This window comes from Alexandromys fortis, unplaced genomic scaffold, assembly GCF_014885135.2.
Source record: "Alexandromys fortis isolate MF-2015 unplaced genomic scaffold, M_Fortis_MF-2015_v1.1 scaffold_9, whole genome shotgun sequence".
NCBI lineage: Eukaryota > Metazoa > Chordata > Mammalia > Rodentia > Cricetidae > Alexandromys > Alexandromys fortis.
Window position 1 is genome coordinate 17,403,067 of NW_026067892.1, and position 25,701 is coordinate 17,428,767.

The 25,701-nt window shown below is 44.9% G+C and overlaps 1 protein-coding gene across 2 annotated transcripts; it reads right to left on the reverse strand.

Annotated features, from left to right (window-relative positions):
- Window positions 1-11,188: 11,188 nt before the first annotated feature.
- Dnajc12 (DnaJ heat shock protein family (Hsp40) member C12) lies at window positions 11,189-24,608 on the reverse strand. 2 transcript variants are annotated; one of them, XM_050141120.1, is made up of 6 exons: window positions 24,433-24,608; window positions 21,672-21,764; window positions 19,381-19,459; window positions 17,650-17,789; window positions 12,866-13,067; window positions 11,189-11,734 (listed from the first exon to the last, which is right to left on the reverse strand). In XM_050141120.1, the coding sequence occupies exons 1-6, from the start codon at window positions 24,508-24,510 to the stop codon at window positions 11,640-11,642; spliced, it is 687 nt and encodes a 228-aa protein (XP_049997077.1). In that variant the 5' UTR covers window positions 24,511-24,608; the 3' UTR covers window positions 11,189-11,639. The 2 variants fall into 2 exon arrangements, with proteins under 2 accessions (XP_049997077.1, XP_049997084.1); XM_050141127.1 differs by lacking the exon at window positions 21,672-21,764 and having other exon boundaries at window positions 24,433-24,602.
- Between the last annotated feature and the right edge of the window lie 1,093 nt (window positions 24,609-25,701).

Below are 25,701 nucleotides of genomic sequence, written 5' to 3' on the forward strand. Positions count from 1 at the left end.
CTTGTTTTTTGAGACAAGGTCTTGCTATGTAACCCTGACTGACCTAAAACTCCTTACATAGACCAGCCTAGCCTTGAACTAGCAGCGGTCTCCTGCCTCTGCCTCCCAGGTGCAGGAAAGGCAGGCATGTCCCACGTCTCCTGGCTCTCATGTCCACCTTTAGAAATACAATTCTCCAGTTTGTACTACAGTTCTCCTCCCAGTTCTGGCTTGCTCTAATTAAAATACACCTACAAAGTGAGTGTGAGGCCAGTTTGAAAGGCATGAGAGCCTGTCTCAAAAATAATAAAATAATAGTAATAATAATAATAATACATACATACATGCATTTGAAGCATATGGTATGTGTCAATAATCCCCTACTATGAGATAACCTAGTCGAAGGAAGAAACCCTGATTTGAGGAAGTTTTCGCTCCTGGGCTCTCTTAGAATGAACAAATCTATCCAGATCATGTCATCTGTATGGACATTCTTCTGACCGCCTCTCTTGCCTGTTCAAAGAAGCACACACCATCACCTCCTCCATTGATTCCCATGGCTAACACAGTAAAAGCCAAACTCTCTAGCTTTATGCATTCATAATTCATCCCTGATCTCTACTCAATCCTCCGCCTACTCCCCATGTGACCCATAGAGGGAGTTAGACTGGCTAATACCCCCACACACATCAGCACCCTTGGCTAGACACTTCTCTCTGGGACTGGAGAGATGCTCAACAGCTAAGTGCACTTTGTTAATTTTGCAAGACCCAGATTTAGTTCCCAGCACCGATTTGGTGGCTCACAACTGATTAAAACTCCAATTCCAGAAGATCTGATCTCTGGGGGCACGTGGCATAAATATAGTGTATATACATGCAGACAAAACACTTGTACACATAAATAAGTCTTTTGAAAAAATGTTTAAGAAACTTTTTCCTGTCCTTAATGATTGATTTAAAACACACATTCCCACCAACATGCATGTACAGACATAAATAGACAGATGGACAAACATACATACACAATAGATTTAAGAGCATACATGCAAATAGGTTTAGAATGTGTTCTTATAAGCAAAAAAAAAAAAAAAAAACAACAATTTATGTTCCTTCCTTCCTGTCACGTTTTCCAGAAACTGAAGAAAGCTTACAGGAATATCAGGAATCTTATTTAACTGGAGAGAATCGCACACACATGGAGGTACACACACAAAGATACACACGCACACACCTTTTTTAAAGAGAGAGAGTATTGCTATACACTGAGCTGACACAGAGTTTGTTGGCTCAAACAATCTTCCTGCCTCAGTCTCCTGTGTAGCTAGGACTACAGGACCATGCCCCGTTAGAAATTTTATTTTACAGCAAGGTAAACCAGAATTTTTTTTCATTAAATGATCTTAGTGGAGAGGTGACAACAGAGTCACATATACAGTGGCTCCCTCTCATGCCACCAAGGGTCCCTTCCTGAAGGACACCGGGTATGTTTCTCAATTTTCCATGGGGTTTTTTATTTTGTTTTTAATTTTAAATTATTACATTGTTATGTGTTTTGCCTGCATGTATGTCTATGTACAACACGCCTGCAAGTATCCACAAAGGCCAAAAGAGAATATCAGATCCTTTTGAACCAGAGTTCCAGATAGCTGCTACCTACCATTTGGGTTCTGGAAACTGAACCTGGGTCCTGTCAAAGAACAACAAGTGCTAGTTTTTGGTTGTTGTAAACAGTCTCTCTATCATACAGCTCTGGTGTTCTGAAACTCACTGTGTAGACCAGGCTGGCCTCAAACTGACAGAAATCCACCCGCCTCTACCTCCCAGGTGTTGGGATTAAGGGTGTGTGCCGCCACCACATCCAGCTCTCGCTGTATTCTTTAGGCACCCCTGAGAGCATTCACAAGTTGGCCAGCTTAGCCAGTATACCAGATGTCAGCGTGAAGTTAAGGGCATCGTTAAGATTCTGTTGGAAAGGGTTTTCTCATTAGAAGTGGCTCTGCTGGGCAGGTAGAGCGCACTGAGTCACAATGAACAGAATATAATTTATTCAACCACATCCCTATTGATGATCATAAAAGTTGATGCCAGTCTTTTGATCCACAACAAACAAACAAAAACAATGTGGGGAGGATCAAAAAATCATGACATTTACACATTTATAAATGACTTTTTCTATTTTTATTAGTAATTCAATATGCCCCAGGAATCATTTCTGTGATCCCAGCCTCTGCTCACCCAAATGCTCTGGCTCCCTAAAGGAATGCAAAAGACTGGCCTGACAAAGGACGCAGATCCAAGGCCTTCCCAGCAGAGTGCAGCACGTCAGCACTAAAGCAAGGCACTGAAGGGAGGAATGCCCCTGAGACCAGTGTGCCCCTGCTTCTGCCTGCAACACCTTCCAGGCATAAGATGGATAACAGGAAGAACTTTTCCCCCAGTCCCTACGTGGGGGAAAAAGTGTACATGAAAATGCACTCAATCCCTTACAACTTGGCTTGAGGGTAGGTTATTTTAGAAGCTAATTTACTTCTAAAACGCAGGTGAAGAGACTCACAGATGCTGTTATCGATTGCTTTTCCTGTCCCTGCTTTTCACCGCCGGAAAATTAGCCAAAGCGTAGTTCAGATCTACTTGTGACAGTTTAATCTTGGCTTGCATCCATCTAGGCTTGACAAATGACCGCTCTCGGGCCGACAGATGCTTCCTGAGGCGCTCAACTCTCGCACGGATTGATAGGCTTCCATCTCCTTCAAGTAGCGAAGTCTTTCTGTCCTTGTTTTCCCCACTGCACCTTAACCTTCACAGATAGATAAGGAGAGAGAGAGAGAGAGAGAGAGAGAGAGAGAGAGAGAGAGAGAGAGAGAGAGAGAGAGAAGCAAGTCTTTGGCCACGTTTCTCAAGTTTGTCTCTATAATACATCTACTCTGCTACTGGCTAGGCTGTGCGTTCACATTTGAGCTTCTCAGTTACCCCTTTTTTACATTGCCTATTATTCTTACTACAGTGTTTGAAGATTGCTTCCTGGGGAAAGGATTGGCTACTGGGAAAATACATTTTTCATCTTTTCAACAAGAACTCCCTGGCAAATCTAATAATATACTTTCTGGCCATGTTAGGTTCATTGCTCAATGGTCTAACCAAAACCAGGAGTCAGGAATTTCTGGGGAAAAATTGATTCTAGTTACAGTTTGAGCCAGAACTAAGGGGAAAGATTCATTCTCTCTCCCCCCCTCTCTCTCTCCCTCTCTCCCTTCCTCTCTCTCTCTCTCCTCTTCCCCACCCACCCCTTCCAACTAGTGCAAAATGATATCAATGGGAGAGAGTAGCCTGTTGTTTGGTGTGGTCATCTGCTCCCTCTGGCTCTTTAAAATCTGTACTCCCCCCTGTTCCCAGAGGCTCCCTGAGCCTTCAGGAAAGGGCACGTGTTATCTCAATGTCCCGCCTCGGACTGAACACACACAGTCTCTTAGTCTCTGCTTGGTGAGCAGTCTCTGTGATAATCACCATCTACTGCAAGAAGAAGCCTCTCCCTCAAGGACTGAGAGACTCGCTGATCTATGGGTATAAAGAGCAGAACGCATACACCTCCTCTCTCGCCTCTCCCTCTACTCTCTGTCTAGGTCTCCACACTGGCCAAGGAAATCCACCCCTGTAGGTGAGAACAGGACACAGACTAGTTCTGGAGAGACAAATATTTCTTCTGTGCCTCAATTCAAGTTGACAGAAAGTAATCACAGTCAGAGGGAGTCCTGAAGGTGGAGCGAGAGGGATGCACAGGAAGCAGTAGAGAGGGACTTTCAGTGTGGAGGCCATTTTTGGTTTGGTGGAGCAGAAGGAAACTCTGTGAGATACTGGCGGAGAGGCAAATTCAGCTAGTTGCTCCTCAACCTCTACCGAGTCTTATTGACGAACAGAACGATAGAGATTTAGTTAAAAACTACATTTGGTGGCAGCAGCAGGAGGCAGATCCGGTAGGACATAAAAGCCTTTAAAAAAAAAAAAAAAAAAAAAAAAAAAAAAAAAAAAAAAAAAGATTCTTCCCATTCCTAGGCTTTATTCATGAAATACCTACAGTCAAAGTCCGCATCAGACCCCATTGCAGAGGTGGAGACGCAGCGCAGCAACCAGATCAGGACTTCTTGCGCATTCCCAGACAAGACCAAAGGCTTTCTGGGTGGAACCTTCTGCTACTGGTAGCCCAATGCCACCATCTTGTGGCTATTAGAAGAAAGACGACCGGAATTATTTTTTTTGTTGTTGTTTGTTTGTTTTTGCTTTGGTTTTCGAGACAAGCTTTCTCTGTGTAACCCTGGCTGTCCGAGAACTCACTTTGTAGACCAGGCTGGCCTCCAACTCAGAGATTCACCTGCCTCGGCCTCCCGAGTGCTGGGCTTAAAGGCGTGCGCCACCACCGCCCGGCTGCTCCGATTCCTTGTTACGCAGGTGTAGTACCATGCCACTTCCCTTTCATCTTCTCTGAAACCAGCCATAAAAATTAACCCTCACCACGGCAAAGCACACTTTCTGATAAGCACACAGGTCTGCTTTGGACAAGTTGTCTTCGGTTTCATCTGGGCCTTGTACCAAACCTGTGATCGGTGCATAGCCCAGAAGATGGAAGCCTTCATGCCGGAGGAGGGAAGGTGGGCCCCTGGGAGACCAGTGCCCAGAGCAGCTCCTGACAGAGCCCAGAACTGAGTTAGAACAGATGACACAGCTAACTGGCTTCTTGCCTAGCCCTCTGAGGGAGGATTTTTACCATGTTTGCACCAACTTACCACGACTGCAGTGTTGTGGTGATGGGGCTACTTTTGTTGAATATCTGCTATTCACAAGAGCCAGGTGTTGTGTGAAGTTTTACTCTTTTGAGCTCCTTTGGGGAGGGGCCTGCCACCCAGTTCCCAAATAAATCACACAGAGGCTTATTCTTTGTTATGAAAGCCAGCCTTAGCTTGGCTTGTTTCTTGCCAGCTTTTCTTAAATCAACCTGTCTACCTTTTCCCTCTGGGCTTTTATCTTTCTTAATTCTGTATAGCTTACTTTTTTCTTCTTTCTCCGTGGCTGGCTGGGTAGTGGCTGGCTGGGTAGCTGGTCCCTAATGTCCTCCTCTCCTCATTCTTTCCATTTATTTATCCTCTCTGCCTGCCAGCCCCGCCTATCCTTGCTCCTGCCTCGCTATGGGCCGTTCAGCTCTTTATTAGACCATCAGGTGTTTTAGAAAGGCTTCACAGCTAATCAAATGCAGCATAAACAAAAATAAGACACCTTAAAATATTCCCCAACAACCAGGTGTTCTGAAAGGGGATCCAAAGATGAACAAGACTGGCCCTCCCCTGAGGAGCTGGCACGCTTGCTATAGTGATGGACAAGATCATGCAGTGCCCATCCTAAAGGGCACAGATTGATTCTAGGACCACCTGAGCCTGAAGCAAGGAAGGGTTCTGGGTAAGACCCAACCCCCTCACTCTACTATGAAAAAGTAAGTCCTTTGTATGTGAATAGCTTGCCCAAGCATCTCCCAGTTAACAGTTAGAACCAAACACCAGGTCTCCTGGCCCCCAGAGAAATAAACGACGGCTCAGGGGAGTGGAGCGTACAGAGGAATGCAAGGGGCACAGGAGGCTGTGCACATGTGTGAGTCGGTGTTTATACATTTACCTGCTTTCTGTAACCAGATCCTCCCCTCTTTCCTCTTCAACCCCAAGCTTTTGAGTTTTAGTCTGTGTTCTCCCTTCTGGTAGTTTGAATAAGAATGGCCTCCATGGGCTCATGTATTTGAATGCTTAGTTATCAGGGAGTGGCACTTACTTAGAAGGATTAGGAGGTGTGGCCTTGCTGGAGAAGGTGTGGCCTTTTTGGAGTGTTGGGAGCTGTGAACCCCCAGATCCTGAATTTCTTATAAACAACTTGTTTTCCTCTGCTCTGAGACAGCTTGCTGCTGCTCAGAGTTCCTGATGGCAGGGGAGTGGTTTCTGGTGGGTTCGGCTGGGGCGTGGCTATCAGTTAAGGATCCCTATATAAGCTGCCCCTAGACACAATAAAGGGGGCATTCTTGGGGCATTCCTGTTTCAAGGATGACCCGTGTCTCTGTCTGTGTGTCTTTGTGTGTTTCAATCTCCAGCTCCTTGCCCAGTTCACAAACTGTATGGTAGCGCATAGATGCAGACTGGCGGCTTTTACCTTTTCTCCTGCAGGTCTGCCCCCTCTACATCCACTGGCGACTCCACCTTCTTCTTCCCATCATTCTCTCTGGCCCTGAAAATCCTTCCTAGCTATTGGTCGTTTAGCTTTTTATTAAACCATTCAGAGTGACAAATCTTCACAGTGTGAAGGCATATTCGACCAGTATGCTTAAATAAACATGAGCAGCCTGAAGGGATTCGATTTTCAACATCCTTTTTTAAATTTTTCTACTTAGTATTATTGGTGTGTGTGTGTGTGTGTGTGTGTGTGTGTATGTGTCAGAGAGGGAGGAGCTGGGAAGATGACTGTGAATAAGCGTGCTTGTTGCTCTTCTAGAAGACTGGGTTTGGTTCCCAGCACCCACAACCATCTGCAACTCCGGGTGGGAAGAATCCAATGTCTTCTCTGGCCTACATGGACACACAAAAGTGTTGCACAAATGTACATGCAGGCAAAACAACTTTTTGAAAGAAAAACTGTGTGCGCACGCGTGCGTGCATGCTGGCCTTTAACCCCGGTACTCTGGAGGCAGAGGCAAGCAGATCTCTGAGTTCACGGCAAGCATGGTCTACAGAGTGAGTTCCAGGACAGCCAGAGTAACATGGAGAAACCCTGTCTCAAAGGAGTTTGGGAGGTGGTTTGCGTGTTTAAGTCTGGAGGTTGTTTTGGTTTGGGGTTTAGTGTGATTTAAGGGATTTAACATAGGTGCTCGTGCGTGCTAAGCAGGTGTTCTCCCTCATGAATTTTAATGACAGTCTCACAAAATTGCTCAGCTGTTTTGGATTTTCTCTGTAACCCAGCAGGCCTTCATCCTTGTGACTCTTTTGCCTCAGCATCCAGAGTAGCTGGGAGGACAGACCTGTGCCACTAAGCACTTTGGGAGGGTAAGGTGGGAGAACTGGATTTCACAGCCAGGCTAAACTATGATTATAGCTTATAGATGAATTTATGTATAGTGGTCCCAAGGTCAGCCTGGCTACAGGGTTTGTGACCCTGTTTCAAAAGGCAAGATAATAATCATAATTATTTTTAAACTAAAATAACCAGAGCTGGCCAAAGTTATCAGAACAGAACGACAAAGACACACGCTCTCCCTGTGATTTCTCTGTCCTTACTAATTCTTTCCTTTACTTTGTAGCTTACACTCCCCAGTCCCCGTGCCTAGTTTGCTTTCTGTTGCTGCCAGGAAATGCTGATCAGACGAACCTGGGGAAGGAAAGGGTTAGCTGGGCTTACACAGCCACGGCCATCACTGAAGTGAGTTGGGGTGGGAACCTGGAGACTGGCATCCGAGCAGAGAGAGCACGGAAGGGCACGGCTTCCTGTCTCCTTCCCCATGGTGTGTTCAGCTACCGTCCTCATGTAGCCAGGACCAAAGATGGCACCGCCCACAGTATTCTGGGCAGTCCTAATCAATTACCAATTAAGAACAGCTCCAATCAACATGCCCACAGGGCTATACCATGAGGCACTTTCTTTATTGAGTTCTTTCTTCCTATGTGGGTCAAGTTGACAACCAATATTAAGCCATCACACTCGCCTGCCCTAAGCCAGGGCCTCAGTTCAGTTCTTACGGTCCCCAAAGAGGAGACTGGTTTTTTAAAACCCACTGACAGGTAGAAGGAGCCAGATCAGAGCTAAAGTAATTTGTCCTGAGCCCCACATTAGGTCACAGCCAGAAAAAATATTCAGCTCTCATTAATCCTAAAGGATTATATAATTCTATGAGGAGAAATAAAAGAAACCACTGGAAGGAGAAAGGATGGGAAGAGCGGCCTGATACCAAGTGTCCCCACCTCCAGCAGAGAGACACGAAGCCCAGAAGCAATGGCAGGCCAGGCTCCCGCAGAACCTGAAGTGGAAGGGGACTGGAATCTCCTTGCCCAGCGTTTCATCCTTTTCTCAATACTTCGTCAGTTTATAATTCCTCCCATCGCGCTCCCAGAAGCCCCCGCATCGCCTGTCTTCGAAGTGGGGGTGGGTGGGTAATGGTTTTTGCCTTCCAGGAAATTAAAAGTCCCTCTCAATAACCACATTAGTCATCCACACTGGCTGCTGTGACCCATCTTGTAACCCCTAAGATCCTGGCAAGGAAAAGATATAAAAATTCATAAGCAAGAACGCAATCTCCTCCTTATCTCCCGCCCCCCCCCCCGTCTGTCTCTGTGTCTCCCTCTGTGTCTGTCTCTCTGTCTGTCTGTCCCTCGTCCTTTTTTGCATTTCTAGTGTTCTCATCAAGGGGCTGTTTCTGGTAGCCGGGAATATGTCCAAGGGGCTCCGGAAACTAAATGGCTTTAAGGAGAAACAGCGAACGCTGCCTCGGTGTTCCGAAGTCGCTCCGTTGAGTCGCTCTTCCTTTAAAAAGATTGGAAGGACTCGGGATTACATTTCAACCTCTCAGGACAGGCAGAAGACAAGGGACCACCACAGCATAGATGAGAAAGGCCCTGTTATCCCCTCTCTGTGGAAAGTGCCAGAAGAAGTGTGTACTCTGGCTTTCCCGTTGCTTCATCTCTTGGGCACTGCTTCCCCTTAGGGGCGTGGCGGGGGATTGATTGCTAAACTGATCTGTCCACACAGCGCTACTGATGCAACAAAGCCCTGGCTAGAGTAGAAAACCCTGAAGGCCAGAATCCCGGAGAGCAAATACTCTTTCCTGGTGTTTTTCAACCCCGTGGCCCTTATCTGTGAAAACCAGGCATCCTTGTTTACTGTTTCCTCAAAGAACGCAGTAACGAGCCTGGTGTGGCGGCATGCACCCTGATCCCAGGACCTAGGAGGCCGAGGTGGGCAAGATGTCTGTGAGTTTGAGGCTGAGGAGGATAGCTCTACCAAATTCAGTTTCTAACACCCACTTGGAGTGGCTCACAACTGCCCACAACGCTAGCTCCAGGGGGCTCGAGGGGGCTTCTGGGGGCTTCCAGGGGGTGAGTCTGATGCCCTCTTCTGGCCTATGCTGGTACTGACATAAATCTTTTCTTTTTTTTTTTTTCAGGATATAGTAACCAAATTTCAAATACTCACCCATTCTCATCGACACAAAAATTCCATAACCAGGTATTTTATCCCACAGGTGTGCTTGACATACAAAAGTATTCATTACAATGTTACTTGTGATTACAAAGTTGAAAAAAGACAAGGAGTACCCAGGCCTGGCAGCACAAGCCTGTGATATCAGCACTGAGGAGAGACACGAAGACCATGAGGCCAAGGTCAGCTGTGCAATATGGTGAAACCCTGCCTCAAAAAACTAAAGAACGGCCGGGTGGTGGAGGCACATGCCTCTAATCTCCAGGACTTGGGAGTCAGAGGCAGCCTATGAGTTGGAGGCCAGCCTGGTCTACAAAGTGAGTTCCAGAACAGACTTCAAGGCTACACAGAGAAACTCTATCTCGAAAAGCCAAAATAAATAAATAGATAGGTGAAAGATAAACCGCCTGAACAGAAATCAATAAAGTACAAATGAAATAACTTAGGACTCAAACCGGACATAGTACAGCATGCTTGTAAGCCCAAGAGGCAGAGGCAGGCGTGCTGAGTGAGGCCAGCCTGGGCTGCTTAACAAAACCCTGTCCTTTACAATAAATAAATAACAGGTATAGTCACTTAGACGTGGAATTTTTTGTTTGTCAGTTCGTTTTTTTTTTTTAAGGTGGGGTTTCTCCATGTAACAGCTCTGTCTGTCCTGGAACTCACTCTGTAGACCAGGCTATCCTCACATTCAGAGATCCGCCTGCCTCTGCTTCCTGAATGCTGGGTATTAAAGGCCTGAGCCACCACCGCCTGGCAGACATGAACTTCTTGCCATCAGTTAAGAAGAATCAAGTAGCACCTGCTTTAGGAAACTCTCCAAGATGTGGCAAGTGAATGAGTGGAGGCTTGGGTCTCTCCTTACTCGAGCGGTTAGACTCACTCTGCGCTTTGAGTACGTGAGGACCCTGCAACTGTGGATGTAGTGTGCTGTCCTTGACACAAGGAAAGGAACACCAGTGGTCATAACTGTATAGGACACAGATGTGTTGGAGTACTATAGAAGGAGCTGCAGGCCGCTTCCCTCCGCCCGGCTCCTGGCTCCCTGGCTAGCTTATGCCCCAAAATAACAACATGAAAACTGTATTCTTTTAAACACTGCCTGGCCCATTATATCTAGCCTCTTCTTGGCTAACTCTCACATCTTGACTAACCCATATCTAATAACCTGTGTAGCACCACAAGGTGATGGTTTGCCAGGAAGATTCTAGCGTACGTCCATCTTGGGCTGGAGACTCTCCAGGCTCACTTCCCTTCTTCCCAGCATTCTGTTCTGTCTACTCCACCTACCTAATTTTCTGACCTATCAGGCCAAGCAGTTTTCTTTACTGATTAACCAATGAAACAACAGATTGACAAATGACCTTGCCACATCAGAGTACTCTGCATTTAAAGTTGTAATCCACTGTGTCCAGATGCCAAATAGGGGGCTCCCTTTCCTGCCGGACTCCCTCCCTATCTGGATAGTGTCCCTAAACCCTGAGGCCTGACATTATCTGGAAGCTGTCCCTAAGCCCGGATGCCTCACCTAGCTCGAGTCTGGCCTTTGACACAGAGCCCCGATGACGCTCTCCACTTTGTAGACACGGCTGGACTTGAACTCCCGGGCTCCTGCTCCCACTCCCAGTTGCTGAGACGACAGGTGTGTGCCACCACATCTGGCAAGGAAACCTATTTTCTAAATTATATGTGTTTATCCATTTATTGTGGGTGTGGGTGTGTTTGTGCCACACTGCATGTGTGGAGGTCAGAGGACAACTTTCCTGAGTTGGTCCTTCCACCAAGCGGTCCTGAGGACAGAAATCAGGTTGTCAGTCTTGGTACCAAGTACCCCTACCTTCTGAACCATCCTGCCAGGTCATAGAAAACAAAGAAAGAGGCAGGAAGATTCGAGGATAACTAGAGACTTCAGGGCCAGCCTGTGCTACATGGTGAGACTCCACCCAAAAATCCACATAAAAGAATGAACAAATGAATGAACAAATACAGTTGCATTATGCATTTATGAACTTTGTGAGAATTCTTTATTTCGGTCCACGAAATCCAGACAAGTGATTCTACATTTCATTTTAAGTCAAAATCCAGAAGACATTTTTGTGTGTCTAGCAGGGAATGATTTTTTAACAGATCTCTACAAATAACAATCACAGGAAAACACATGTGATACAAACTAGGTGGCTCTACGAGCCTTAGTTTACTGAAATATTGAAAGAAACTAGATTTAAAACAATTTCCTCACTTAACATGTTGCGGGGCAGGAGGCAAGAGCCGATGACACGGAGTGAGCAGGAGGTCCTGGGTTCAATCCCAAGCCCAAAGTAAAACAAAGCGCGCCCGAGAATGACCATCCTGAGCCACTCACACACACATTTTTAAGCCGTGAACAGAAACTGCACAGGGGGCAGCAAAGTCAGCTGCCTGGCCCCTCTCACAGAGCACAACACTTCAGATTTCGTAGTTTCTGAACTTCCGCAGGAGTTCCGAGGGAGCGTCGCCGGACCAGCGGAAATGAAGGCGGCTGTAGTTCAAATCTGAGAGACCTTCAGAAGAGGGAAGAGAAACACACCAAATCAGAGGTAGTGGAAGAAGAGCCAAACTACTGTAGGAAAACAGCTTGGGGACAGATCTCACCACAACCAGTGGAGTGAGCCTCCAGTGTGAATTAGTCTTTTTTTTTTTTTTTTAAAAGACAAGGTCTCACTATGTAGTTCTGACTAACCTGGGAACTCACTATGAAAGCCAAGCTGGCCTGGAACTTACAAAGATCCTCCTGCCTCTGACTTCTGAGTACTGAGAATAAAGTCATGTGCCACCACACCCAGCAAATCATTCCTATTTTATAGAAACAGACTACCTCACTTTAACCATACTTGGGGATTCTTGTGAAAAGAAATTACAGTTTACATGTACAAGGACCTCACATGCTTAATAATCATCCTCTCCCAAGGTGGGAAGTTTTTAGAATATTTTTACTAATTCTTTGAGATTTCATACAGAATATTTTGATCATATGAACCCTTTTACTCCTCTCCCTGGCTCCTTCCAGGCCCACTCCTTACCTGCTTACTTCATGTCCTCCTTAAAATGTGACCCAGTCGGGTCATGGTGGCACACACCTTTAATCTCAGCACTCAGGAGGCAGAGACAGGTGGATCTCAGTGAGTTTGAGGCCAGCCTGGTTTACAGAGTGAGTTCAGGACAGCTGGGGCTACAGGGAAACCCTGTTTTAAAAAAAAAAAAAAAAAAAAAAAACAAACGTAGGGGCTGGAGACATGGCTCAGTGGTTAAGAGTATTGCCTGCTCTTCCTAAGGTCCTGAGTTCAATTCCCGGCAACCACATGGTAGCTCACAACCATCTGTAATGAGGTTTTGTGTCCTCTTCTGGCCTGCAGACATACATACAGACAGAATATTGTATACATAATAAATAAATATTTTTGAAAAAGAAAGAAAAAGTAATTCAGTATGTGGCAGATGCCAGCAGATCTGTATGAGCCAGTCTAGTCTACAAAGCTAATGAGATGCTGTCTGAAATGATTGTTCAAGATGCTAAACCAGTTCTTAGGCCAGCATTGCTGTGCACACCAGAACAGGTTGAGGATAGCTGTAATATAACCCATGCTCTCTGATTTCCAGTCTTCCCTTGTGAAAAGCTAGGTGACATAACTTACCTGGAGAGCCTGAGTTTTGTGGGGAGATGGCCTCTGGGGACCCAGGTGCCTTTGGCTTCATTTCCTCTGGGGTTGAACCTGGCTCTCCTTTCTTTGTTTCTCTCTGTTCATCCCATTCCTTGTTTTGAACAGTGTTGGTAGAAGTCTGGTCAGCTCCTTCCAGCATCAAATCTTTCTTACTTCTGACAGCCCAGTGCATTGACTAGATTAAATAAGAACAGACACATAAATACCATTTGGGATTTGGTTCTTACATTCGGTTATTACCTGGCGGGGCGCACACGGGGTGGGGCAGAAGACAACTTTCAGGAGCCTCTTCTCTCTTCCCCCCAAGAGCATTCTGAGGATCACACACAGGCCACCAGGCTTTTCTGGAAGCATCTTTGCACACTGAGACATCTCACCAGCCCTGGTCTTTTTTTTTTCTTCTTCATATGTAGTTGTCTTTCTTAGTTAGGGTTTTTATTGCTATGAAGAGACACTATGATCACGGCAACTCTTACAAAGAGATAATATTTAATTGTGGTGCTTTACATTTTTAAAGGTTAAGCCCATTGTCATCATGGTATAACATGGGAGCATGTAGGCAGAAGTAGCTGGGTGTCCTACATCTTTTTTGCAGGCAACAGGAAGTAGTCTGAGACACTGAGCATAGTTTGAGCATAGGAGGCCTCAAAGCCCGCCTCCCTGCGCATAGTGACAGACTTCCTCTGACAAAGCCACACCCATTCCAACAAGGCCACACCTCCTGATAGTGCCACTTCCTTTGGGGGTCATTTTCTTTCAAACCACCACAGTAGCCCAGGCTAGCCTCTAGCCACGGAGCTTTGGTTTGTTCAGGGCCTCTTGTTATGATGCATTGTTATAATATAGAGTACAGGATAGAAATGGCTGGACAGAGAAGGGGATAAAAGAGCATCTTCCTCCTGAAAGGCTGGGGATGGTTCGGTGGTAGAGTGCTTGTTCAGCCCCTGAAAGACCCTGGGTTCAATTGTGGACCACAAAAGTGGGGGATGAGGGCCTAGACAGGTACCAAGGATGAACGGCCCTGTGACGCTCAGCTTCAGGCTTCCACGAAAGCCCTCAGAGAAAACATGCTCTGAGATAGGAGTCTTAATTAACCATTCCTCATAAGAATAAATCAAAATCAAAGGTTTCATCATCAGACTCCTGTCTCCACTGATTCCAATTACAGAAAAAATCAGAAGAAAAGTCCAAACTGTACACAACCTCATATGCAGGTACCGCCCATGCACTGCAGTCAATCGATACAGCGCCTGCCTAGCAAGCCTAATCCCACAATGCACATAATGGATCCCACACTACAGAACTGCATATGATCAGCGTGCCAGTGATCACAACACTCAGGTGAAGGCAGGAGGAGAAGGAGTTCAAGGTCATCCATCCTTAACTACATACTAAGTTTGAGGCCAGACTGGCATATATACAAGACCCTGACTAAAAAAAAATAAAAAATAAAAAAAGTCAGGTGATGGTGCAGAAGCAGGGGGATCGCTGGGAATGTGAGGTCAGCCTGGTCTACAAAGAGAGTTCCAGGACAGCCAAGGCTCAGAAAGAAAAGAAAAGAAAAGAAAAGAAAAGAAAAGAAAAGAAAAGAAAAGAAAAGAAAAGAAAAGAAAAAAGATCATCAGTAGAAATAGCCAATGATGGACCAGAGACTAAGGGGAGGAGAGGGAGACAGTGTCTGAGGTGCCCGAGGCAGAGAGTCAGCAAATGTCACCGAGCAAAGGCCGTGAAACCTCGTGTGTGTGGTCAGGCTTCTGGTATTTTCCACTCACAATTAACTTGTTTACCAGCTTCCCTTCATGGACTTTTTTTTTCTTTTGGAAGTAATTATCACACATCTGGACTTTGGTCAATACTAGCAAATACTATCTTTTAATCTACATGCCATTTAATGTTGAAAAAAGAAAAATGAAACAATTGGCTCCCATGAGTCACAGATCAACTGAATAACAAAGTTAGCTTGCCATTTTTTTTTCAAATTATTATTTTATGTGTGTGGGTATTTTCTCTGCATGTATGTCTGTACACCACATGTATACCTGGTGCCTAAACAGACCAGTAGAGGGGGCATCAGATCCCCTGGAACTGGAATTATAGACAATTATAAACCAACATGTGGGTACTAGGAATTAAACCAAGATCCTCTAGAAGAGAAGCCTGTGCTTTTAACCACGGCGCCATCTCTCCAGCCCCCCAGACCAGTTATTTTTGTCCTGGATCACCAGGAGTGAATTTTTAACTTGCCTGAGTGGTTGATCTCTGACCTGTTTGCTCTTGGATTCTATCCAAGTAAGACAGCCTGTCTCTTGAACAGAAGGAGTTGATCTGCTCACTGTTTCCCATCTGGCTACAAAAAGAGTGACCATCTGGGCACAGTAGGAAGCTTCCTCAGGTAGCCTGTGGCCAGCTGGACTCCCCCCAAGATACCTCATCCAGCAAGGAACTCGGAAACAATCAATAGTTCTCTGCAGGATAACAGGATGGCCCCAAATCCCTTCTAGAAAGATAGAGATAGATAGATAGATATAGATATATAAATATATAGATGTATAGATATATAGACATCCTTATAAAACTTATAGCGGTAAGCCTGGCAGTGGTAGGGCATGCCTTTTATTCTGGCAAATGATGTGCCCAGTCGGGTCTGAACTATAATTACTGCAAAGGCTCAAACAGTGCGTAGTTAAGCTAAACCCTGTGCTGTGAGTCAGGAAATTAAGAGTGAATAAAAAGACAAGGGCACTACAGATCAAGGTGGAAACTTGGAGAGGCACTGTAGAAAAATCTGTAGCTAACCTGGTACTAGTTGTTCAAAATTAAGTGACAGTTGAGTAGATCATCGAAAGTAAAGAGCTGTAAACCAAAAGGTATTGGGCAAGCAAGGTAAGTGATTCAGCCGTAGCCGTAGCTACAGTGTGTCCCATGTAGCAGGGTGAAGATACACTTGTATCACTTTGTAAAGCAATGTTGACTAAGTCAGCCTGGAGGAATGTTGGAAAGGCACAGTGGAAAGCAAAGGCCGGAGAAATGACTCAATGGGGAAAGAGCTTGCTCGAGGACTGGAGTTCAAATCCCCAACACTGTCATAGATGCCAGGGAGGGATGACAGCCTGTCTGTAGTCCCTGCACTCAGCAGGCAGAGAAAGGAAAACCACAGAAGAAACTGGTTACCTAGACTCCCCAAAGAAGCAATCTCTGGGTTCACATGAGAGATCCTGACTCAATACAAAAGACAGAGAGCAATCAAGAGAGACACTTAGTGTCAACACACATGAGCTCACACATGGATGCACACACACACACATACATATACACACTTGTGCACCCATACAACTGTGCACATACATATCCATACCATATTCACATGCACAGGCAAAAATACATAAAAAAAAAAACAAATAAATAAATAAAGGAAAAGAACCTATTTCTGACTATGCAAAGCTAAGCACTACTATATTTTTTAAGATGTATTTTTATTTACATGTGTGTGCATGTGTGTATGCCTGTGTGAAGGAGGCCACATGTGTATGGGTACCCTCATCAGCCAGAAGAGGGCATTAGACATCCTGAACTGGTCTTACAGGCAGCTATAAGCCACCCAGCATGGGTCCTCAGAAAGCAGCAAGCATCCATTGCCCACAGATGCCAGCAGAGGGCATGAGAGCCTCTGGAAATGGAGTTACATGCGGCTGTGAGCCACCACCTGAGTAGTGCAAACCCAACCTGGGTCCTCTGGAAGAGTAGCCGGTGCTCTTAACCACGGAGCCCCTGTCTGTAAGTTTTTAATGGCATTTAGAAATAACACAATACAGGGCTGGAGAAGTGGCTCAGTGGTTGGGAGCAACAGGTTCAATTCCCAGCACCCCCATGGCAGCTCATAAGTATCTGTAACTGCAGTTCCAGGGGGCTCAACACTCTTACACAGACGCACATGCAGACAGAACACTAATGCTCGCAAAATAAAAAGAAACAACACAATACTTCCTAAGAGCAGTAACTCTTTACCCCCATATATGGAATAATGGAATAATGGATTCTGTTTTGTTATAGATGCGCAAGCCTTGTTAAATAAACAAGCTCAAACAACAACAAAAAAAGAGTCAGAGACGGCTCTGAAGTAGAGCGCTCCCTGCTTTTGCAGAGAACGAAGTTTGGTTCCCAGAACCCACATAACTCCAGCTCCATGCATGCAGAGCCCTCTTCAGGGGAACACACACGTGGCATATAAAAACACAGACCAAAAATATATCTTTTTTTTTTTTTCGAGATAGGGTTTCTCCGTAGCTTTTTTTGGTTCTTGTCCTGGAACTAGCTCTTGTAGACCAGGCTGGCCTCAAACTCACAGAGATCCGCCTGCCTCTGCCTCCCGAGTGCTGGAATTAAAGGCATGCACCACCACCGCCCGGCCCAAAAATATATCTTAAGAAGACTTTTTTTTCCAAGATTCAAGGGAAAAAAATTTCAACAGCCCAAAATTCAGTTACAAAAGCAATGTGATAGGCACAATTATGGAAGATCTTAGAATGAGGGGTAGATGGTAACAGGGATTGAAATAAGCAGCCGAAGAAACAATTAGACACGGGCCCTTCGACGGCTGATTCGAGGGGCCTCTCTGAATTTCTCCTCACAGAGTTTTGTGAGCAATGACTTAGCATCAATTCCTTGGTCCTTCCCCTCCTGATCTTTAGGCTAAGTCATGAGGCTAACCCATGAGCAGCCTGACCTCGAAAGCTCCTGATCCCCAGAGGAAAACTCACGGTTTTCACGGAGTCGGCCAAAGCGTCCCACTGCTCGAACGGCATGGACATCTGGCTCCTCCGCCAATGGTCGTAGCGGGCGCGGGTCTCCGCATTGGTCAGAACCTCCTTGGCCCTCTGCAACTTCTGAAACGTTTCCACTGGAAAACAAGACAAGAGCTGAACACTGCTCCCTGGGAGAATGAAACTCCAAAACCATGCACCAGATCTCACTAGAATCTTGACTCGGCCTCGCACTGTGAGACTTTGGGCCAGTCTCCCTGGTCGGGCTGTCCACAGGGCTATGCAGTGGGTGAAGGTCCACGGGGCTATGCAATGGGCAAAGAAAGAAGGATCCTGAACTCAACCCTAACATTTATATTCAGGGTTTTTTTGTTTTGTTTTGTTGTTGTTGTTTTGGTTTGGTTTTTTGTTTTTTTGTTTTTGGTTTTTGTTTTTTTTTTTTTTTTTTTGACAAGAGTGCCAAGACACTTCAACTGTGGAGAAAGACAGCCTTTTCAGCAAGGGGCTATATAACTAGATTTCCACATATAAGAGAATAAACTGGGGGCTGAGCTAGAATAAAGCATGATCACTCTCTCACACACACACAAGAAAATGCCACCAGGAAACTCACTATTTTATATGCTAACTTTTTACAAAATGTAACACTGGGCATGGTGGCACACACCTCTAATTCCAGCATTAAGGAGACATACACAGGAAGGTCTCTGAGTTCGAGGCCAACCTGGTCTACATAGAAGAGTTCCAGGTGAGCCAGGGCTCCATAAAGAAGCCCTGTTTCAAAATAAAAAATAAAAAAGTAGAGAATGAATGAATGAATTTGATGCCTATTAAATCATATCTTAAAAACTGACCCAAATATAAGAGTCTTGTGTAAAGAAACATTTTTCCAAGATTTATTTTATTACTTATGCAAGCACCCATGGTGAGAAATATTTTTAAATGTTAAGGAAATCCACCAGGACCAGATGACCAAGTAAGAGGCTTGTTTGTTTGCTCGTTTATGCAGGACCTCACTATGTAGCCCTGGCTGGCCTAGAACTCACTACATACCAGGTTAGTCTCGAATTTACAGAGATCCACTGGAGTCTGTCCCATCTTTTCACTGAGGTAGGACCAAGGCCCTCTCCCCGCAACCCCACGCCCTGTGCCTACGCTGAGCAAGGCGTCTCTCCATAGGGAATGGGCTCCACAAAGTCAGATCAAGCACTGAGGTTAGATCCTGGTCCCACTGCCTGTGGCCCCACAGACTGCCCAAGCCACACCATTGTCACCTGCATTCAGGGGGCGTGGTTCAGTCCTATGCAGGTTCCCCAGTTGTCAGCTCACGGTCAGTGAGCTCCCACTAGCTCGGGTCAGCAGACTCTGTGGGTTGTCCCATCATGGTCTTGACCCCTTTGTTCATTTTATGGCTCCTCCTTCTCTTCAATTGTACTCCAGGAGTTTGGCCCAGTGGTCAGTTGTGGGTCTTTGGATCTGCTTCCATCACTTTCTGGTTGAGTGTTCTATGATGTCAGTTAAGGTAGCCCTCCATCCGATTACAGGGGAAGGCCAGCTAAGGCATCCTCTCTACTATCACTTAGGGTCTTAGCTGGGGTCATCCTTGTGGAGTCCTGCGAAATTCCCTAGTGCCAGGGAGAAACCCCATAAAGGCTCCTCCAATCACGATATCTCTTTCCTAGATCTTCCTCTCATCCTCCTAAGAAACAACCATTAGTAAATTCTTACCAGCTTTGGAGTTTTCTGGATGCTTGTCAGGGTGGCATTCCAGAGCTCTGACCTTAAATTCTGCCAAGATTTGCTCAACCTAAAACAAAAATCAATGTTTCAAATAACAAGGATAGACCGAGGAAATTGGTCCTCAACCTTTCCTGACGCTGCGATCCTTTAGGACACCTCCTCACCATTGTGGTAAACCCAACCACAACATTATTATCACTGCTGCTTCAGAACTGTAATTTTGCTACTGTAAATGTATATAATATAAATATCTGATATGTGATCCAAGAGGTCATGACCCACAGGTTGAGAACCGCTGGCTTTGCCATGCAAAACCAGGAGGCGGACTTGAACTCAATGCCTAGCACCCATGTAAAAATCAAGCCTGCAGACCCACCCCTGAAATCCCAGTGGAGGAGTGCCGATGGGAGAATCTGGGGCTCAGTAGCCAGCTACTGAGCTGAATTTGGCGCACGCCTTTTAATCCCAGCACTCGGGAGGCAGAGTCATGTGGATCTCTGTGAGTTCGAGGCCAAGCCTGGTCTACAAGAACTAGTTCCAGGAAAGCAGGAAAGGCTCCATAGTTATCGAGAAACCCTGTCTCAAAAAAAAATAAAATAAAATAAAAATAAAATAAATAAGGTGGAAAGCAATTGGAAGACACCAACATCAACCTATGGCCTTAATACATGCATGTGCACACATGTACATTATAAGAGAATCAAAGGTCTCCAAGTGTCTGAGAGACACGCCTACAATGCCAGCACTCTGAGGAAGCAGAGAGTAGGGGGACCGAATGTTCAAGGTCAGCCTTGTCTAAATAGGGAGTGTAACAGTAAACTTTGTGTGTGTGTGTGTGTGTGTGTGTGTGTGTGTGTGTGTGTGTGTGTGTGCAAGGTTACACTTCATAGCCCTGGCTGGCCTGGAATTCATTATGTAGGCCAGGCTAGTTTCAGACTCAAAGAGATCCGCCTGCCTCTGCCTCCTGAGTGCTGGGATTAAAAGCTTGTACCACTATGCCCAGCCAGTAAACATTTTTTTTTTTTTTTTTGGTTTTTCGAGAAAGGGTTTCTCTGTGGCTTTGGAGCCTGTCCTGGAACTAGCTCTGTAGACCAGGCTGGTCTCGAACTCACAGAGATCCGCCTGCCTCTGCCTCCCAAGTGTTGGGATTAAAGGTGTGCGCCACCATCGCCCGACAGTAAACATTTTTTAAGATGCATTTGTTTATCTTACATGTATGAATGTTTTGCCTGTGTGTGTCGGTGCACAATGTGTGTGCCTGGTGCACGTGGGAATCAGAAGAAGGTACGGCATTCCAGAAGGTGGAGTTACAGATGGTGAGCCACTCTCTCCCCTCTACCAGGGCAGCCAGGGCTCTTAACCACTGAGCCAACTCTCCTGCCTCCACCTAGTAAACATTTTTTAATTAACAGTTTATAAAACCCCCAAGCCCTCCTTGAATAAGATTTCTATCAGTACAGAACAGAAAGCAAAGGTTTTTTTTTTACCCTGTCAAAATACATTTTACCCATATTTATGTCTATATTCTGGAAATTTTAAATAATACAAATGGATAAAATTATACCTGTCTGGCAAAGATGGTTGGGGGTTTATTGTTGTTGCTGTTCTGTTTTTTGTTTTTAATTTATATCACATTAGAAAGCATCCTGGGGGCGGCAGGGGCCGGAGAGATGGCTCAGCTGTTAAGAGCACTGGCTGCTCTTCTAAAGGACCCAGGTTCAATTCCCAGCAGCCACATAGCAGCTCACAACTGTTTATATCTAAAGTTCCAGGGGACCTGAAAACCTCACACAGACATACATGCAAGCAAAACATCAATGCACATAAAATAAAAATTAAAAAGAAGAAAGCATCTTGGTGGTGTAGGAGTTCCTTCTGTTTATGTGTTGCTTTCATTGGTTAATGAATAAAGAAACTGCCTCAGCCTAGTTGATAGGGCAGAACTTAGGTAGGTAGGGAAAACAGAACTGAATGCTGGGAGGAAGAAAGCAGAGTAGAAGAGATACACCATGGAGCCACCAGAGACAGACGCTGGGAATTTTACCCGGTAAGCCACTGCCATGTGGCGATATACATATTAAGAGAAATGAGTTAAACTGAAATGTAAGAGTTAGCCAATAAGAAGTTAGAGCTAATGGGACAAGCAATGTTTTAATTAATACAATTCTGTGTGGTTATTTTGGGTGTAAGCTAGCCGGACGGCTGGGATGAACAAGCAGGCCCTCACCCATGCAACATCCTGGGGGCCAAGTTGTGGTGCATGCCTTTAATCCTAGTACCTGAGAGGCAGAGGCAAGCAGATCTCTGTAAATCTGGGACCAGCCTGGGCTACAGAGTGAGTTCCAAGACAGCCAAGGTAATGTGGAGAGACCCTGTTTCAAAAGGAAAGAAGAGAAAAAGTGAGAGAGAGGAAAAACAGAAAGTATCTGGGGACAATGAGATGGGTCAGTATATAAAAGCAATTGCCACCAAGCCTGATGACCTGATTTCCAGACCCATACGGTATAAAGAGCCAACTCCCACAACTTGCCCTCTGACCTCTGCATGATGTGGCATACAAGCGTCCATACATACATATATACAAACACACATGTAAAAATACATTTTAAATATTATGGTACCAGTCTATGGAAACAATTGTAACTTCCCAACAGTGCTAATACGTCATTGCTACTTCCTTCTTCATATTATTTTTAGCTTTGCCAATTTAATTTAAGAAAATAGCTCATATCTCTCTCTTTTATTACTTCAGGGTTAAACACACACCTGCTGGGGGGCTGATCCTGAGTCAACCAGTAAAGCAGGCTGGTTTGTTTCCAGCACGTCCTCTCTCTCTCTCCTGCTGTCCCCATCCCACATGCCCAGCGTCAAACGCAGCTGTAGACAGACAAAGCCCTTTACGTCAGGGTCCACTCGGCCCTGCCTTCCTCCCACGATATCTGTCATCTGTCTGCATAGCTGCCTATCCTGCTGGCAGTAAACAGAAGCGATGTTTAACTTTGCTCACCATCAAATAAACCATCGAGAGGGTGAAGGACCACCGCCAGTGTCCCTGGAGGTTCAAAGACATGGACACCAAGGCTCTCCTGATCCTTAAGAAAGTGCACATCTCTAAAACTGAACTAAAGTACATATATAATGTGTATATGCAATGAATATATTATGTACGTGTTATATGTGTATGTATTATATGTGCATATATATGTATGCATGTATATGTGTGTATATATATTCTTACTCTTTGATCCAACAATTCTAGTTCTAAAAATTCATCTAGAGAGAAAATCTGAAATGGGACAAGAATTTAGTTTTACAATGAGTGGCTTAGTGAGAGAAACGAACCATCACAGCCACGATGCAGCCAAATGGTAAGGCTTTCTTCAGAGTATGAACTGCTGTCTCCAAGAGACATACAAAGGTTCAGTGAAAACAAAATGAAATAAAATGTATGTATCTATAATAGTATATTTATTTAAACTAGTTATAACTGCCGGGCGTTGGTGACGCAGGCCTTTAATTCCAGCACTTGGGAGGCAGGCAGATCTTTACGAGTTTGAGGCCAGCCTGGTCTACAAGAGCTAGATCCAGGACAGGCTCCAAAGCTACAGAGAAACCCTTTCTCGAAAAAACCAAAAAAAAAAAAAAAAAAAAAAACTTGTTATAACTATAGATATTAAAAAATGTGTCTTATGGGGCTAGAGAGATGGCTCAGAAATTAAGGGCACTGGTTACTCTTCCAGAGTTCGATTCCCAACAACCATGTGGTAGCTCACAGTCATCTGTAATGAGATCGGGTGCCTCCTTCTAGTTTGCAAGCATAAATGAAGGCAGAATGTTGTATACATAATAAACAAGTAAATAAATCGCCATATGGCTAGGCATGGTGGCACAAGCCTTTAATCCCATCATGTGAGGAAGAGGCAAGGTGATGTCTGTGAGTTCGAGACCAGCCTGATCTACACAGTTCCAGGACTACATAGTGACACTCTGTCTAAAAATACATACATACATACATACATACATACATACGTAAATAAATAGATAGATAAATACTAGATGAATATTTTTAAATGTAATGCAGGCTATAAGAATAAGTTTACAAAATTCCAAGTATGGAGTATCCCTATGTAGTCAAACAGAATCCAAACATACATGCACACATACGTACGTACATACATACATGTATGCACTCACATATGCACCTAAAACAGAAATAATAAATAAATCTTTAGAAAATAATCATTTGTCACAATTAACTTCTTTAAAAGAAAAAGTCTCCTGTCAGATATTACATATAACTTGAATTAAGTGAAGTTATAAAAGTACTTGGATTCCTCATCCGTCATGCTAGTATATCTTATACAGCACATATATACATTTTAATATTGTCTATAATAACGTTTTCCATAACAGCTATCAGAACCCCAATGTACTTTGAGCAAAACACCTTGTAATCGTAAACGAACGTGTAGCTGGTATCAGCTCTACTGCGTTCTTCAGAATTCACTTCGGTACGTGTAGGCACTCTGATGGTGAGAAATATTATTCCCCAAAGTTCATGAGACTTTCGCTGAACAAGGCAACTCCAGGCAGATGACTCTGCCTCCTGAGTTCTAAATCATAGCCTTTTATTGTTTCTCTAAACCAGTGATTCTCAACCTTCCTAACGCTGAGACCCTTTCATACAATTCCTTGTGTTGTGATGACCCACAACCACAAAATTATTTAGTTGCTACTTCAGAACTGTAATTTTGCTACTTTTTGGAATCGTAACGTAAATATCTGATATGCGTCCCTTAAGAGGTCGTGACCCATAGGTTGAGACTCGCTGTTCTAAAGTAAATAAAACGGTCTGTATATGATCCCTCTCCCGCCTAACACTTTGAAGTTCACAGTACTGTCCTCAAATTAGCCAGCCAGCACTTAAATCCTTCATTGTCTCTACACCGAAACTCCTTTAATATGGTTCGGGGCTGGAGTTCCAGGTGCTGCGACTAGAATCTCAAAGCCGACCTGGTGAGCATGTGCAATCCTGCTTACCGAGGCGAGCTCATCGCAGCCGAGTAGGGCGTAGTAATCCTCGCTGCCCTCCGGCCTGTAATTCAGTATCGCATCCATTTTCAGAGACTGGGCCGGTGCTCTCCAGCGCCACGGAACAGACACAGTGACCACAAAGCTCTAGACAGACATTTCAGCAGCACTTCCCAGCCCAGCCCTTTGCAAACACAGCTTCTCATTGGCTGTTTGCCCAGGAGAGCACCTTCCCGGCAGGGATGCTGGGATCTGTAGTTTGGGGGAGGGGGAGGTTGTTGGGTTGTGTTGTTTTGCTTTGCTTACATTGAAAATCAATTTTTCATACAATATATTCTGATTACAGCTTTCCCTCTCCCAACTCTTTCCAGATGCTTCCAATGTCCCCACCCACCCGACTCCATACCCAATTTTTCCTTCTCTCTTTAGAAAACAAACAAACAAACAAACAAAAAACAATAATAAAAGCCCCATGTGGGTTGAACCTTCGCAGACCTGTTAACGCTGCCACGGTCTCTGTGAGTTCATATGTATATCGGTGTAGTTTGAGTTCTGACGTGGTGATTTTTTTCTCACGATATAATGTGTATTTTTAAAAACTCCCCACTTTATCATTGCTCCCTTATCGAGATATTTCATATTTTTCTAAGAGACAAAAGAAACTGTGAATTAAGTTTTAAGATTTGTTCAATCGGAATAGTGAGTACTTTTTCTAGTGTTTAAAATAACTTGTAATGTTCTGCGGTGTAGACATAGCCCTGTGGCCAGAGCTTGACGGCCACCAGCCAGGCCCAAGGAGAGAGAAGAAAGAGAGAGGGAGAAGTTGGAGGAGGAGATTAAGAAGAGAGCATACATTTTGGGTTTTTTGTTTTGTCCTGTTCTGCTTTGTTGTGGTTTTTGGTTTCTCTGTGTAGCCTTGGCTGTCCTGAACTCACTCTGTAGACCAGGCTGGTCTCGAACTCACAGATCCGCCTGTCCCTGCCTCCCAAGTGCTGGGATTAAAGGCGTGCGCCACCACCACCAGGCCTGAGATCATACATTTTGGAAACAGCGGCTGGAGAGACAGCTGGCAGATAAGAACACTTGCTGCACTTCCAGAGAGCCTGAATTCAGTGCCCAGTGCCCAGCACCATGTTAACCCCAGATCCCAAAGATCTGCATCTTACTTCCAAGGACACCTGCGCTTACATGCACACACCCAGATGCAGACATACACAGCTACACGTAAGTAAAAATAATAAAAATTAAACAGATTAAGCAGTCAGGTAGAATGGTACT